At 43.6% G+C, this 17,420-nt stretch overlaps 1 protein-coding gene across 4 annotated transcripts in view; it reads right to left on the bottom strand.

Annotated features, from left to right (window-relative positions):
* Window positions 1-17,420, bottom strand: part of NDE1 (nudE neurodevelopment protein 1) — a 38,132-nt gene that overhangs the window by 16,777 nt on the left and 3,935 nt on the right. For 3 of the 4 annotated variants that reach the window (XM_060031803.1, XM_060031804.1, XM_060031801.1), the window contains exons 2-4: window positions 13,997-14,122; window positions 12,801-12,954; window positions 8,011-8,159 (exon numbers count right to left, since the gene is read on the bottom strand). In XM_060031803.1, the coding sequence (XP_059887786.1) occupies window positions 8,011-8,159; window positions 12,801-12,954; window positions 13,997-14,079 (386 nt within the window). In that variant the 5' untranslated portion in view covers window positions 14,080-14,122. The remainder of the gene's footprint in view (window positions 1-8,010; window positions 8,160-12,800; window positions 12,955-13,996; window positions 14,123-17,420) is intronic. The other variant, XM_060031802.1, reaches the window with a different exon arrangement.

Here is a 17,420-nt window from a genome sequence, read left to right as displayed (position 1 = left end):
AATCATTAGAGAAATGAAAATCAAGACTACAATGAGATATCATCTCACACCAGTCATGGCCATCATCAAAAAAAAGCACTGCTGGTGGGAATGTGAATTGGTACAGCCACTATGGAGAACAGTATGGAGGTTCCTTAAAAAACTACAAATAGAACTACCATATGACCCAGCAATCCCACTACTGGGCATATACCCTGAGAAAACCGTAATTCAAAAAGAGTCATGTACCAAAATGTTCATTGCAGCTCTATTTACAATAGCCCGGAGGTGGAAACAACCTAAGTGCCCATCTTCGGATGAATGGATAAAGATGTGGCACATATATACAATGGAATATTACTCAGCCATAAAAAGAAACGAAATTGAGCTATTTGTAATGAGGTGGATAGACCTAGAGTCTGTCATACAGAGTGAAGTAAGTCAGAAAGAGAAAGACAAATACCATATGCTAACACATATATATGGAATTTAAGGAAAAAAATGTCATGAAGAACCTAGGGGTACGACAGGAATAAAGCCACAGACCTACTAGAGAACGGACTTGAGGATATGGGGAGGGGGAAGGGTGAGCTGTGACAAAGCGAGAGAGAGGCATGGACATATATACACTACTAAACATAAGGTAGATAGCTAGTGGGACGCAGCCGCATAGCACAGGGAGATCAGCTCGGTGCTTTGTGACCGCCTGGAGGGGTGGGATGGGGAGCGTGGGAGGGAGGGAGACGCAAGAGGGAGGAAATATGGGAACATATGCATATGTATAACTGATTCACTTTGTTATAAAGCAGAAACTAACATACCATTGTAAAGCAATTATACCCCAATAAAGACGTTAAAAAAAAAAGAGATCAGATTTGTGGTTACAGACGTGGGGGGATAGGAGGAAGGGGAACTGGATGAAGATGGTCAAAAGGTACAAACTTCTAGCTAAAAGATAAACAAGTACTAGGGATGCAATGCACAACATGATAATTATAATGAACACTGCTCTATGTTATGTATGAAAGTTGCTAAGAGAGTAAATCCTAAGAGTTCTCATCACAAGGAAAACAGTTTTTTCCATTTTTTAATATTGTGTCTATATGAGGTGATGCACGTTCACGAAACTTATTGTAATAATCAGTTTATGATGCATATAAGTCAAATCATTGTGCTATTCACTTAAACGTATACAGTACTATATGTCAATTATATCTCAATAAAACTGGAAGAAAAAATTGGCCAGAACTCTGAAAAAGAAGAGGACAGGGGCACTAGCTCCCCTAGATACAAAGAACATGCTCTTTAAAGCCTCAGCAATGAACAGTGTGCTGCAGAGTGAAACAGTTATAAGACCAGACAGACCAAGGAGAGCCAAAGGTCCAGAAATAGATCCAAATAAATATGAGAATTTAATTTATGATAAAGGTGGCATCACGAATCATTGATGAAAAGATGGTTGGTTCAGTTCTAGGTCTGGGGACTACCAGGTAGCCACCTGGAAAAAATCAATGTTGGATCCACACCTCATGCTACACCCAAAGATGAATTCCAACTAGATCAAAAATTTAAACTCGGTATTTGGTCAAAATCTACTACTGGCTTCTGGAATGCCAGAGAACCAACTTCAGCAGCATTTCTGGCATTCCTGAACCTGTGTGGATGAACGACACCTCCCCCCCCACCCCACCCCCGACTGTATACAATCAGGCAGAGTCAGTAATACCAGCAGGGCACAGCACAGAGACTTATTGTTACTATGTGACTATTTGCTTTCAAATAAAGGTAAGCATCCTAGTTGTCCCCTGAGTGGAAAAAGCTTTATGTCCTTTATATGGTGAAATTCTGCCAACTGATGTATTTGCATATTTATTATCATAAGAGTAAAATGCTGCAATACATAAAAACTGTGAAAGCTGTTAATCTCATGGACAGTTATGAGGACCTGAAAATAGTTAAGCAGGAAAAGAGATTTTCAGTAAATATGAATATTAAGAGATACATCTGTTAGATAACTAAGAACATATCCTTTTTGAGCCAATAAATACTTAAAAGTCTATGTATCACCTCACACCCATCAGAACGGCCTCCATCCCAAGAACAGAAAATAACAAGTGATGGTGAGGATGTGGTGGGAATGTAAAATGGTGTGTCATTATGAAAACTGTATGGAGGTTCTGTAAAAAATTAAAAGTGGAATTACTGTATGACCCAGCAGTCCCACTTCTGGGTACATATCCAAAAGAACTGAAAGCAGGATCTCAAAGAGGTATCCGTACACCCTTGTTCACTGCAGCATTATTCACAAGAGCCAACAGGTGGAAGCAACCCAAGTGTCCACTGACAGATAAATGGATAAAGAAAATGCAGTACATACATGCAAAAAAATATTACGCAGCCTTAAAAAAGGGAAATCCTATCACATGCTACAACACGGACGAATCTCAAGGACATTATGCTAAGAGAAGAAGCCAGTCACAAAAGGACACATCCTATTTGATTCCATTCATATGGAGTTTCTAATGTAGTCAAAATCATAGAAACAGAAAGTAGAAAAGTGATTACCAAGGGCTGAAGGGAACAGGGAGCGGAATGAATGTTTAGTGGGTATAGAGTTTCAATGTTGCAAGATGAAAAAGTTCTGAAGAGCTGTTGGCCAATAATGTGAATACATATAATACTACTGAACTGCACACTTAAAAATGGTTAAGGTGTGGGCTTCCCTGGTGGCATAGTGGTTGAGAGTCCGCCTGCCAATGCAGGGGACACGGGTTCGTGCCCCGGTCCGGGAAGATCCCACATGCCGTGGAGCGGCTGGGCCTGTGAGCCATGGCCGCTGAGCCTGCGCATCCGGAGCCTGTGCTCCACAACGGGAGAGGCCACAATAGTGAGAGGCCCGTGTACCGCAAAAAAAAAAAAAAAAAGGTTAAGGTGTAAATTTGATGTCAAATTTTTTACCACAAAAAATTAAAAATAAAGTCTATGTAGGGAATTCCCTGGCAGTCCACTGTTTAGGACTCTGTGCTTCCACCGCAGGGGCCTGGATTCGATCCCTGGTTGGTGAACTAGGATCACACAAGCCATGTGGCAGAGACAAAAAAAAAAGTGTCTATGTAATAACACATAGACACTTTTTTTTTTTTTTTTTTTTTTTGCGGTACGCGGGCCTGTCACTGTTATGGCCCCTCCCGTTACGGAGCACAGCCTCCGGACGCGCAGGCTCAGCGGCCATGGCTCACAGGCCTAGCCGCTCCGCGGCATGTGGGATCTTCCCAGACTGGGGCACGAACCTGCGTCCCCTGCATCGGCAGGCGGACTCTCAACCTCTGCGCCACCAGGGAAGCCCACATAGACACTTTTTTAAAAAATTAGATTAAATCAATTTTAATCTTCGTTGAACTTTTTGGCATCTTGGCATTCACATATTAAACAAAATACCCTTTAAGGAATATACTTACTTTTTAGTTAATTCAGTTAGGCCTGGAGTCTTTCAAGGTTATCCTTTCACAAGGTCATCTCCTTCCTCAGTTAAAAGTGAGTCATTTGGTTTTACGGATGTACAGTTGGAGAGACCAAAATAAGCAAATAGCTGATGGTGCTGAGAAATTACCATTCTTGCTGGAGACTGTCAAATTTTCCATATATAACTATTAAAATTTTATAATGAAATTGTAATGTTATAAAGTTTTTTTTAATATAACTTCAGTATTCCAGAACTTTATTTGTTCTATAATGATGATTTGGGTCTCTATCACATCTGATTTTAATATTCAACTATTCAGCATCTGGCTAAAATGTGAATCCAATGCATCTTCAGGAGAGAGGAAGAAAGAAAGGAAACATAAAAATACAAGACGAAAACATAGGCTAATTGCTTTATAAACCTGGGACTGCAGATAAATTTGCCTACACAGAAATCCAAATAACTTTCAATAGTAACATATGCAATAGACAAAGATGGAAGACAAATGACAAATTCCTAACATTTTCAATTTGTATCATAAACAAATATATAAACATCTCCTAGAAACTGATGAGAAAAAACAACCAGCAATCCAGTATGAAAACAGGCAAGAAGATACAGTTCACAGAAAAAGAAATAAAACAGTTATTAAATATATGAAAAGGAACTCAAGATCACTCATACTTCAGAAATGTACCTCTTTTCACCTATTAAATTGGCAGAAATCCAAAGTCTAAAAAACACTGTTTAGTGAAGCTATTTGGAAAATGGAGACTTACTCACATAGGTGCTGGGAATGGAAATTGGTACAAGTGTAGAGAACAATTGGGCAAAAACTATGAAAAAACATATGCATACATCCTTTGACCCAAGAATTCCACTTCTGGGAATTTATTCTACAGATATCCATCTATGCAAGCAATGCATATCATTCACTACAGCAACCCTTATCACTGCACAAGAAAGGAAATGCAGATAATATCCAGCCGTGGGGGGGATGGATAAATAATTATGTATGATACAATACCAACCATACAATAAAATATTATGCACTTGGAAAAAACCAACAACAAAGAATCCTCTGTGTCCTACTACAGAATGACCTCCAAAACCTATTACGTGACAAAGCAAGATGTACAATAGTACATATATTCTGTATACAGAATGCTCTTTTGTGGGAAAAAGAACGGGGCGGGGGAAATAATACAAATTTCTATTTGAATTTGAATCTTAAAACTCTACCCCTTTGTATATTATTTTTGAATCACATGAATGTACTATCTCCTTGTGATAGACTGCATTATTGGTCCCAATTCTTCATCCTCCCTGTAGCCACACCCTTGCTTTGGCCTCATTGTGGGTGGAATGTACCTTCCCACCCCTTGACAGGGCTTGGCCGTGTGACTTGCTTTCATCAATGATATATGGGTAGAAATGATCGTAAGCCAGTGGCTTGCCAAAAATCAGAAAATACTACAAAGGCACAGGAACCAAGTCATTATGGTGTTGGTAGTAATTCACAAATTGCACGTTAGACAAAAAAGAAAGAAGAATCCTGAATTAGATTCCAGAATATACAGTCAGTCCTCCATATCTGTAGGTTGCATATCAACCTGTAGGTTGGACTCAACCAACTACAAATCAAAATTATTCAGGAAAAAAAAATCCAGAAAGTTTCAAAAAGCAAAACTTGAATTTGCCACTCACTGGCAACTATTTATACAGATTTTAGATTGTATTAGGTATTATAATTAGACATAATTTAAAGTGTATGGGAAGATGCACATAGGTTATATGCAAATGCTACACCATTTCATACAAGGGATTTGAGCATCCACAAATTTTAGTATCCTCAAGGGTTCTGGAACCAATCCCCCATGGATACCAAGGAACAACTGTATGGCAGGTTAACAAATGACAGAGATGCGTTCAATTCAGTGGAAAAAAGATGGAGTGTTTAACACATAGTACTGGCACAAGTGGCTATCTACCTAATGAAAATAAAATGGGACACGTATACTAGGTACAAAAATAAATTCCAGGTAGATTAAAAGCATAAGTTAAAACAATTAATTAAAAAATCTTGCAAAAAAATTAAGAGAATACATGCATAATCAAACGATCAAGGAGATGTCCCTAGTGAAGTCTGGAAACCTAGAAGCTATAAAAGACATAATTGAAAAAAAAAAAAAGACATAATTGATGACCCCAAAATGAAAAATATTTGTATGAAAATTGATACCACAAAGTCAACAGACAAAAGATTATTTGTAAAAAATATTTTTCAATGTGGGACAAAAGATGAGCAGCAAAAATACACAAAGAACTCTTACAAACTGATTTAAAAAAAAAAAAAGGAGGTCCCACTTCTGGTAATAATAAGGTAGCTTGTATCAGACCAAACATCCTATAGATTACAACTACAAACTCTGGGTGAAACGAGAAAAACAATGATCTGAAGGCACTGGCAAAAACCGGAAGGGAGACACCACTTGGAAGAGAGACAACACTTGGAAGAAGGAACAGCAGTGGCTGAATTCTGCATCTTATAAGCTTTGTGTCTATAGCTCCAGTGATAAAAATCCACCACCTTGGCAGAATGCCAAATTCTGCATATATAACTCTTCCCACACCTCTGGCTGACCCCTGAACCATGCATGTGCATGGCAGACTTGAAGCAGCCTCGTTAAAAGCGTCAAACGGATTTCACCTACTACTCATCAAAGGGAGACAGAGTTTGGAGTTTGAGTTCAGCCTACTTAACAAACAAATTAGAAACATAACAGAATCCATAGTTTCTGCAACACATCATTCATAATGTCCAGAATATAATCCAAAATTACTAGACATGTGAAAAGCAAGAAAATGTGACCCAAACTCAGTAGAAAAGGCAATCACTGGAACATCTAACATCTGAGATAACCCAGATGTTAGAATTAGCAGAAAAGGATCTTAAAGAAAGTTGTTATAACTATCTCAAGGATGCAAACAAAGAAATATCAGTAGAGGACTAGGAAATTCTAGATCTTAAATATCTAAAATAAAACATTATTGGAACTGGCTTAACAGCAGATTGGAGGAGGGAAGAAGGAGTCAGTGAACTTGAAACCAGATCAATAGAAATGATCTAATTTGAGGAACCAAGACAAACAAAATTAGGAAAAGATATGAACAGAGCCTAAGAGACCTGTGTGACAATATCAAAAGGACATGGGACACAACATGTGTGTAGTTGGTGTCCCAGAAGGGCAGGAAAGAAAGAATAGCGCAGCAAAAATCTTTGAGGAAATAATGACCAAAGTTAAATTTGGCGAAAGACAAATTTACAGACCAAAATGCCCAGCAAACCCCTAACAGGATAAATACATACAAAATCTAGGCACATCACAAACTGCTAAAAACCAAAAATAAAGAGAAATTCTGAGAGCAGTCAGAGAAAAACACCATATTATATACAGGGGAGTGACTATTCAAATGACCACTAACTTCTGACCTCCAGCAAGGAGACCAGAAGACAGCAGAACATCTTTAACGTGCTGAAAGAAAAAAAACACCTGTCAACCTGGAATTCCACATCCAGTGGAAATATCCTTTAAGAATGAAGGCAAAAGAAAGACATTTTCAGATAAACTAAAGCGAGAAGAATTCGCCATCAGCAGACCTGCACCACAAGAAACCCTAAGGGAAGTTCTTCAAGCTGAAGGGAAATGATAACCAGAGGGAAACTTCAAGAAGGAATGAACCAGAAACTGTAAATCTGTGGGTAAATATAAAAGGCTATCTTTTTACTCTCTTACCTTCTCGCATTACGGCTATCACATAAAGTTCAAGGATGGTATGTGAAACTCTTAAGGTTGCAAGGCCGTTGTATTTGGTACATTATTAATGAAGTAGACTGAAAAGTTGAGCGTGTGTATTGGGGTCCCTAAAGCAACTGCAAAAAAGAATGCAAGGAGCTGTGGGTGCAGTGCCAAGGGCCCGTGTCTCAACAGGAGTGTGGGGCATGTGCACAGTTGTCCACACTGATGAAACTGTATACTTCTTAAGATCTGTGTGTATCGCTGTATGTAATTTATATCTAAATCTTTAAAAAAAAGTTTTCTTAAGAAAAAAATAAGTGCCTGGCTCAGAGTAGATATTCAATAATTTATTTATTATTGTTAGTATTCTGCTAAACTTCAGAACATCAGTTTAAGAAATACTGTCCTATCTTAGGGCCTATTTACTGAGCACATGCTTGTCCTTCTGCTTGGAATGTTCTCACTCCACACTCTTCCCCTAGGAAGAGTGAAAATGCCTAGGCATCCCTCGGTCTCAGCCTAAATGGCATTTCCTTTGGGAAGCCTTGCCTAATATTCTCCCAGCAATGGACAAATTAATACAATCAATTACATGCTCCCACAGCACCCTGGACTTGCAGCACTTGCTGCCTGTTGCCCATTTCCTATGAGGCTGTAGGACCCACAAGGGCACTGGCTCTGCTCAGTGCTGAATTCTCTACCCTCAGCACAGTGCCTGGTACCCAGAGACAAAAGGCTCCCAAACCTCTTTTCTCCTTCCCAACGTACCGTTTGGCTCTTTCCAGGTCATCATTGGCTTGCTCCAGCTCTCTGATGTATTTCTGAAGTTGATCTTTAATGGCTTTTGTCTGGGCAAGGTCATCCTCTAAGGCTGAGATCTGCCGGTAGCCTTCAGAATGCTGCGTTTCAAACTTCTCCTGAAGGACAGAATCAACACTGAGTGAATGATTTAAGACTCCCGACGAGGATGTTTATCTCCCTTCCCTGTCATCTCCTTAGGACATCGAAGGTTAATCCTGGGACATAACCCTCTCCGCTGCAGTGAATGTGTGTTGTCCCTAGCTGCTGAGCATCCATTCCTCCCCCTCTGCACAGCCCCACCGGCACGCCAATTTCTTTACAATTAATTTATTTTTATTATTTATTTTTGGCTGTTGGGTCTTCGTTGCTGCGTGTGGGCTTTCTCTAGTTGCGGCGAGCAGGGGCTACTCTTCGTTGCAGTGCGCGGGCTTCAGTAGTTGTGGCTCGCGGGCTCTAGAGCGCAGGCTCAGTAGCTGTGGCTCACAGGCTTAGGTGCTCCACAGCATGTGGGATTCTTTCCGGACCAGGGCTCGAACCCGTGTCCCCTGCACCGGCAGGCGGATTCTTAACCACTGCACCACCAGGGAAGTCCCACGCCAATTTCTTTAGGGGATTTCTCTCTCCCTTATTCTAGGATCTTTGTGGGACCAGCCTTCCCATCACACTCACTCAGGATGCCAGAGGACAAGCCTAAGCTCAGTCAGGAGAACCTTCTGTCCACAGACATGGACTCTTAAGCAAATGAGGGATGATGGGGGGAACAGGGGGCCATCAAGCTGTCAAGTCCCGCGTGCTTCCTGAGCATCTTATACCCTGCCCCCTCCCACACTGGTCCCTGCAGCCTCTGGCATCAAGCAGCCCCCAACTATCTTCAAAGGAATCATTTTGTGCAAGGTGTCCACAGCCACAGAAAGCCTCATAAACCTCTCCAAGCCTGATCCACAAGGGCAAAACCGATGCACTTCACATGATATCCCTGGATTACAGACAGAATAGCAGGAATCACAATGACTTCGTTGCCTGTGCCTCACAGTCAGATCAGGACATCATGGACTCAGTTTGACAACTGTTCTGACTTTGTGACCCAGGACACTCTCCCTGTGGCATGGGGGAGTTAGGAACTTCTGGGCCTCTGAGGAGGGAGAGAGAGAAGGGAGGGAGGGAAAGGGAGGCAGGAGGGAAGGGAAGAAGGAAAAAAACAAAACTGTTGTTTTTACCAAAAAAAGTTTAGTGTGATCTAGCTGGTGCTTTCCAAGGCAAGGCACAGCCCAGATGACGCCTCAACAACCTGCTGCTGCCCAGCTATGGCAGCTAACATTTGCTGCAGGTCTACTCTGCACCAGCCTCTGGGCTCAGGACGCTGTTTTTGTTGCCTCATTTAACGCCATTTCAGAGACATGGGAACTGAGGCTCAGTCACTTCATCAGCCCAAAGTCAACTGGAAGCACGTGACCGGGCCAAGATCCACCCCGGCCACCTGGGCTTGCGCTCTTAGAACTACTATGCTAAACTGCCCTCAACCACTTCCATCCAGGTCACACGGGAACTGATCACATGTACGCGTGCGCGCACGCACGCACACATGCACGCACGCACACACACACACACACACACACACACTCACTCACTCACTCACTCCGGCTCTGGCTCCTCTCTCTAATTACTTTCCATCATCAAACACCCTTACCACCTTTCCTTCATCTACAAACATGAAAGAAAACACTCACTTCCCACAGGAAAGGCCCAAGTCTAATTAGAAAGTTAGAAAAACAGGCCAACTCCTCTTCTTGAGTCAGTCGAGTAAACAAAGCTGTTGCTAGAAACAGTCTGGAGGCGCTGGGGAGAGTGATGTAATGGTGACCAGGCCAGAGAGGCGTGGCCAGAGCCATGGTGAAAGAAGAAGGTCCACAGAACAGGCAGATTATTTACAAGGCGAGGACAGGGAGGGGTGTCACATCCTTACGCTGCTCTGTCTCCTCTGATACTGTTTCCTGGCTACGAGCACAGGAAGTGTCTTGGCTCAGACAAGCAGGGGCAGACCAGGCCCAGGCACGGGCGAATTCCCAGGCGTGGCTCTGACGGCTTCCCACCCTTGATTTGGGTGCCTCCCCAAATAAAACAGGAGGGTACAGGATCCTAGGTCACTAACCTAAGTTCCAACACAGGTTCCAAGAAGACGCAGTTACTGGGCTTGTCCACCAGCATAAGGATTCAAATGTTGTCCTTTGAACTTGGGGACATGAAAAGCTGTTGCGCTTTCATTTGGGGCTAATTATAATAAACTGTCAGCTGATGGAGGCATCAATAGATGCTCTGTTGGATCCCTTACAAGCGTTTTTATTCAACTTGCAATGAATAAGCCACTGTCAAGGAGTCTGACTCAGTTGAAGACTTTCCTCTTAGGTGACAGAAATATGTGCTGGGGGCAGTTCTTCACTCCAAGGTAGTTCTGTTTCCTCGCCTGCTCCACACACTGTGTCTCATGAACCTACCATGTGGTTGTAATGAAGAGGTCTTCTGCCGGTTCAATGGCTCAGTTTTCAAGTGGTTAATTACTTAGCAACTGCATGATATTTAGTCAGCACATCCTCCTACCCCCTCCAAACGATGGTTCATACCACTAGTCTTCCCATCCCTGAGCCCCCTTCAGTGTAAGGGCTGTAAAGATTCCCCAGTGCCTAGGGCAGGGGCCAGGCTGTTAACAAAATGAGTGACGTGGGCCACGTGTAAGCAGCAAAAGACACTCAGTCCCCGGTGTCAAGAGTTGGGGGGGAAAGGACAGAAGTGGGGACTGGGGCAAACTGGAGAAGCCTTGCTCTGTCTAAGCAACCACAACTCAGCTTTTTGCCGGTGTGGAAGAAGGCCGGCCTGGGGTAGCCAGGTCCACCAAAGGAAGATCAAAGGAAGTCGGAAATCTAAGTTTTTACAAGAAGCCTCACAACTCTGAATGTTGATACTAAAGATATAAATTTTACTATCAAAAGAACAAACTGTAAGCAAACCCTCACCTCTAGTTAACAGCCTACTGCAGTATTTACAGGGAAGTGTAGAGATGTTGGTGACTCACCTTGAAATGCATTGGGAAGATAGATTGATGGATGGACAGATATATAATAAAGTATGTAAGTACGGCAAAGGTCATCGGTAGAGCCCAGGTGGTGGATACAGGTGTTCACTGGAAAATTCTTTCAACCCTACTGTGTGCTTGAAAACTTTCATGATACAATGTTAAGTGAAAACCACTAAAGGCTTAAGCAAACAACATCTATGGGCCAGACTGACCTGTGGGTGGCCAGCTTGGGCTCTGTGGTCTATGCCATAAAAGCTTAAGAGTCCACTGCTCAGTTTCTACGGTCTGTGTGGTCCTTCCTCCGCTACTCCTCACCCCTTGATCCCCAATCCATGTGCTGGCCCCGCTTTCTCCCATGTGCTAGTAAAGCCAGATTCCCAAGGTCCACTTGACAGTCATTCTGGCCCGTGTCTGTGGCAGTTCCATATTAACTCTTCATCAAACCCTTGTACGCCAAGTTGCTGGCTAGACAGACACACACACACACACACACACACACACACCTTCAAACACCAGCTCAAGTCCCTCCCACCTCTTCCATGATGCTGTCTACAACCCGTGCAAATCTCTCTCAGGAGGATCTCATGGTCAGTACCACATAACTGAGCATCTTTTCACTAAGTGTTTCTGGCTGTCAGGTTTGTCTTCCCTGCAAAGCTTCCAGAGGGCAAGGGACACATCTCCTTCCACCGTGCATCACACCTAGCCCTGGACTCACACTGCAGGGCCTTGGCTAGTTCTCCCAGTGGCTCATCAAAATATACGAGGAGCTTTGTTTTAAAAAGAAAAAAAAACAAGACATGCAGACATGCTGGGGCCCCACCTAGACTTCCTGAGAATGGGAATCTCAGGGCGGGGTGGGTCCAGGCCTGTCTGACATTTATGAAGCTGGCCAGGTGACCCTGCCTGGCAGTGAGGGCTGAGAGCTGTCCCTAGGCCACAGAGTTATACTTTGTGATCATCTGCTAAGCTCTACAGAAAGGCATTCTTTACCCTGCAGAGAAGTGGTTCTCCAGATACTTGGCAATGTCTGCAGATATTTTTGGTTGTCACAACCTGGGGGAGGGGGTGCTACTGGTATCTAGTGGGTGGAGACCAGGATGCTGTTAAACAGCCCACAGTGTGAAACTCGGCCCCCACAAGAGAATCATGTAGCTACCTTCAAATGTCAATAGTGCCCAGGTTGAGGAATCTGCTCTGTCCAACAGGACTTTCCATAATGATGGAGACATTCTACAGCCTCTCTGTCCCACAATGACACCCACTAGAGATGTGTGGCCTTTGAGCACTTGAAATATTGGCTAGTATGATTGAGGAATTAAATTTCTAGTTATTTTAATTAACTTAAATGTCAGCAGCCGCACGTGGCTAGGGGCGACAATTCTGGACAGCATAACCCTAGGCCTTATCACAATCAGCAATTCCAGAGACACTCCATACTCTAGAAGGGTCTACCTTCCATGTGCCTTGCAGGATTGTCACCAACAGCCAAGAATGGCCGTGGGACATGTGTGAGACCTGCCTCTCACAGAGCGCCTCCATCAGGGGCATAAAGAGTTCAAGTGTCACACACGCCCGGCAGGCCTGGGGGTGGGAGTGAGCCCGGGGCCAAGTCTGCAGGCTCCCTTTTCCAGTCACAACACTGGGCACCATCCACACCTGCATGCGTCTCCTCTCACCCCCTCACCTTGATGGTTTCCAGCTCCATGCGAAGGCGGTTGTTTTCTGACAGCAGGTCCCTGTTCCTGCTTTCAATTTGTTGCAGCTGCGTCTCCAATTCAGCTTCATATTCTCGGCTTCCCTCCTGGAATTCTCGGAGTTCCTCTTGCGTGTTCTCTGCCCTACAGAATTCCCAGATGTTAGCTGATCATTTACTGAGCGCTTACATGCTGCTGTTATACATGTATCAGCTCTTTATTCAACTGCCTTTTGAGGCAGAAACTGTCATTGTCCTCATTATACAGATGAGAAGATGAGGTGACTTGTCTCGAGGTCAAACAAGTCAGAAACAGAGCTTGGGCCTGCCCCCAGGTGTGCCTGACTCCATAGCCCTTTCTTAACCAATTCACTCTCCACGCATTCATTCCACTTGTACTTTTTGGAGCCCAACATGTAGTAAGCACACTTTGGATTGTGTATTCTCTGATTTATTTGCAAGTAGAAACTGGACATAATACAAATGCTCACTCATCACACCACTATCATGGGTCCCTGCCCCATATCCCAAACACCCAATTCTACCTTCTCAATCCTTAAAAGTCAAGGGATATCTTTTTTTTTTTTTAACACCAAGCCTAAATTCTCTTTAAATCAAACTAAGCATAAAGAAATTAGAGGAGCCGGAATAAGACCTCCCTGGGTAGATTACAAGAGTCCATGAGAAATAAAAAGAAACAACGTTAAACACACACACACACACACACACACACACACACACACACAGCTCCCAGATATGGGCACTGAAACACTGGTTTCAAATTTAAAGATCTGTAACAACCCATTTTGCTAGGCATAGGGAGTTCTTTCCCCACACACGAAGGGCAGACCAGATACAGCACCCAGGAGCTGATAAAACCCTGCCAGAAAATAAGCTGGGAAGTAGCACAGCCGTTTGATTAGGACCCTAGGCTTTGGGGTTCAAATTCCAGCTCTGCTATTCCCCTGGCTGTCTGACCTTGGGCAAGTTGACTTGCTTTCACTGAGGCTCAGTTTCCTCATTTGTAAAATGGGGTGAGAATGGTTTCTCCATGGAACAGTGTTGAGATTTAACTGAGATGATGTATGTTAAGCCCTTCACAGTGCCTGGCACATAGTAGGCCCACAATAAATGGTTGCTGCCATCACTATGGGAAGAAAAAGCAAGGTGAACTTTGGAGAACTGACCTCTGCTTGTAGGTCATAGCCAGGTTTTTCCAATAGTTAGCTTCTTCCTCCTCGGAGCTGAAAGTCTTTCCCGAGTCCTCCATTGTGAAAACAGGGGAAAAGATTACTATTCTTGTCTCATGATGTCTAGAAGAGAAAGTTTTAAAATTATTACCCACATCTGGTTAAACAGCTGATCTTTAATGGGGAAAAAAAATTCCTAGACTTTATGTTGGATTAAATGTGGCAAAAAACATTGCCAAAAAACTCAAACTAAACCCAGACAAAATACAGCCCACCTGCACATTACATTCCATGGATAAACCTACCAGTGGGCTTCCCTGGTGGCGCAGTGGTTAAGAATCTGCCTGCCAATGCAGGGGATGCGGGTTCAAGCCCTGGTCCGGGAAGATCCCACATGCTGCAGAACAAATAAGCCCGTGCGCCACAACTACTGAGCCTGCATTCTACAGCCCATGAGCCACAACTACTGAAGCCCGCGCGCCTAGAGCCCGTGCTCCGCAACAAGAGAAGCCACCCCAATGAGAAGCCCACGCACGGGAACTAAGCTCGCCACAACTAGAGAAAGCCCGCATGCAGCAAAGAAGACCCAACGCAGCCAAAAATAAAATAAATAAATGTACTAAAAAAAAAAAAACCTACCAGGACTTGCTGATTTATTACATTTGGGGGGGGAGGGGAGGAGAGGGGAGGATGTCTCACGGGTTCTAACTTAGGCAACCAGGTGCCACCACCATCCCCATCACCAGAGACAGAGAATCAGAAGGAAAAGTCTTTAGGGTGAGGGGATACTGAACCCAGCTTGGGACATTTTTAATTGGACGTGCCTGTGATACACCGAGATGCAACACTGGATCTGAAACTCGGGGTGAAGTCCAGGCTAACAATACAAATTTAAGAATCATGAGTTTGTAGCTGGTTCTTCCTTTTTTCTTGTGACAGAACCACGAGATAATTGACTGAGAACTATTTATGGATCTCTGAGGAGTGCCAGTGTCTGAAAGCTGGGAAGAGAAACAGTGATCAGAGACAGAGGAGAAACAAGTGAGAGAGATGAGAACCAAAAGAGTGAGCTGTCCCGGGAGTAGACGGTTTCAAGGGGAAAAAAGAGAACGTTCCACAATATCCAAGATGCAACAGAGAAGCTGGTAAGGTAAGGACTGGGAAATATCCACCCACAAGACTTGGCAAAATGTCGGTCACTGGTGATGTGAGCAAGAATGGTTTCAACACAGGGAGGAGGGATAAACAGGGTGGAGGAGTAATTAGGAGGTGAGGAAGAGGAAGTAGGTGGCATTTTGGAGAACTGGGTATGAGAAGAAAAGGAGACACATTAGACAGTAGCCAGAGGGAAGTGATGATAAGGGCCTGGACTCAGGATTCTGAGCTATCCAGAGCAGAGGTTAGGGAACAAATTTCTATTAACAGTTATCAGTCTATGGACTCCCGGCTGATAAAGCCTCTCAATGTAACAGCTTATTTTCTCAATTTATTTAAGACTCTGAGCTTCTCAAAAGGTCATTAGGAATCCAAATGAGATCTCTCCGAAGTCCCTTCTTCCCCTCAAGCTAGCTCATGGTTCTGTCTCTGGGGACAACAGAATGAACACAACCCCTCAATCTGCAAGACATAACTAACAAGCTGTGTATCTGGCTAAATATACAAATAATTCCACTAAATATGTCAGTGCTGACATGGACACAATCACCAACTTCTTTATCCCTGGTAGAAACTGAACAATGATACCTACATCCGAGCACAGTACTTACTGATAACTCTACATTTGTTAGGACCTGTATTCACACCTCTTCCTCCAAATTTCTCTCCCTTCCCTAATTCAGAGAAAACATGCCACGTCCCCACCCACTCCCTTCTGGGGAACAGAGCTTCTCCGAAAGCTTGACTAAAGCAGAGAAGCTGGATGGAGTAGAAAATTGTTAATTTGATTTTTTTTTTCCAGTCCATCATTCCTTCTTCCATCTTTCTGTAACAGCACCCCAACATTCCCTTGGGGAAATCAATTCTACACTCCTTCCATGGGGCTCAGATGGACTTGACATCATCTTCTGCATCTGGGAGAAGGCATGTGACTACTCATGCCTCCAGCATCATCGGTAATGGGCTCAGAGGTGGGCCTAACCCAAGCTGAACCAATGACAAGGATCAGCCTAATCCAAACTGAGCCAATGATTGGCTCAGGGGTGCACGTAACCCAAGCTGAGCCAATGAGTGTCCAGGCCCAGGCCTTTCGCAGAGCTATCAAGAAAGAAACTCTCTGGAGTTGTTAACTGTAGTAATTATTTCACAAAATATACGGCTCAAACCATCACATGCTACACCTTAAACTTACACAACGTTATATGTCAATTATATCTCCATAAAGCGCGGGGGGGAGGGAGGAGAAGAAACTCTTTCCATTAGGGTTCGTGGTGGTCATCTTGCTATCACAAGGGAGGAGCCTGCCTGAGAATGAAGCCAAAACAAAGGAAAGCAGGGCCAAGAAGTGGAGAGACTGGGTCCTGACAGTATCATTGGGACACCTGGGTCCAGTCATTCCTGATTTAAGGTTAGGAGAGATAATCAACTCCCTTTCTTGGTTGGACCAGTTAGGTCTGGATTTCTGCTACAAGAGAAGCCTAATTAACGTTTGGAGTGAAAGATCTTGTTTGCTGAAAGTACAAAGGATAGAGCACCTAGAGTGTAAATAACAGTAATTACCATGGTGACAGGTAAGGGTAAACCTAATTCTGGTAATCCTTGCTCAAGCCGCAAGCTTTAATGAGCCCAGAGCTCATCTAGTATGGGGTCACCAAACCAATGTCTATAGCGTTAAGAGACCAGAGCCCATGCAACTGTAACTGAGTGCTGTGTGGCCATTAATGATCATATTGAGGACAGTCTCAAATGCACGGTATGGGAGGAATTCTGTGTACAGGAGGGTGAGAAAGTGAGGAACTAGGAAAAATGAATGTACACTGACTTTTCCTGATGTTTGGAAACAGATCACGTCCAAGTTCAAGGTAATGAGTCCCTGCCTACTTCTCTAAACATTTCCTACAGCCCTACCCCTCACTCGCTTACGCTGCAGCCACACTGCCTTCTTTCTGTTCCTTGAACACATCAAGCTTGCTCCCACTCAGGGTCTTTGAACTGGCTGTTTTCTCTGCCTGGAATGCTCTTCCCTCAGATCTCTGCTAGCAGATTTCCTTCTTGCTGTTCAGATCACAGCTGAACTGTCTTCCCCAGAGAGACCTTATCTGAACATCCCACCAAATACCTCCTCCAGCCCTTCACTGTCATATTAACCCCTGCTTTGTTTTATTTCATCACTTTATGAGTTTTGTTTTTGTTTTATCTTCCCCCACTGGAATGTCAGTTTTGAGCACAGGGACCTTCACCATCTTACTTTTTTATTCCCAATTCC

This window comes from Delphinus delphis, chromosome 15, assembly GCF_949987515.2.
Source record: "Delphinus delphis chromosome 15, mDelDel1.2, whole genome shotgun sequence".
Lineage (NCBI taxonomy): Eukaryota > Metazoa > Chordata > Mammalia > Artiodactyla > Delphinidae > Delphinus > Delphinus delphis.
This window is presented reverse-complemented; position numbering and strand designations above follow the sequence as displayed.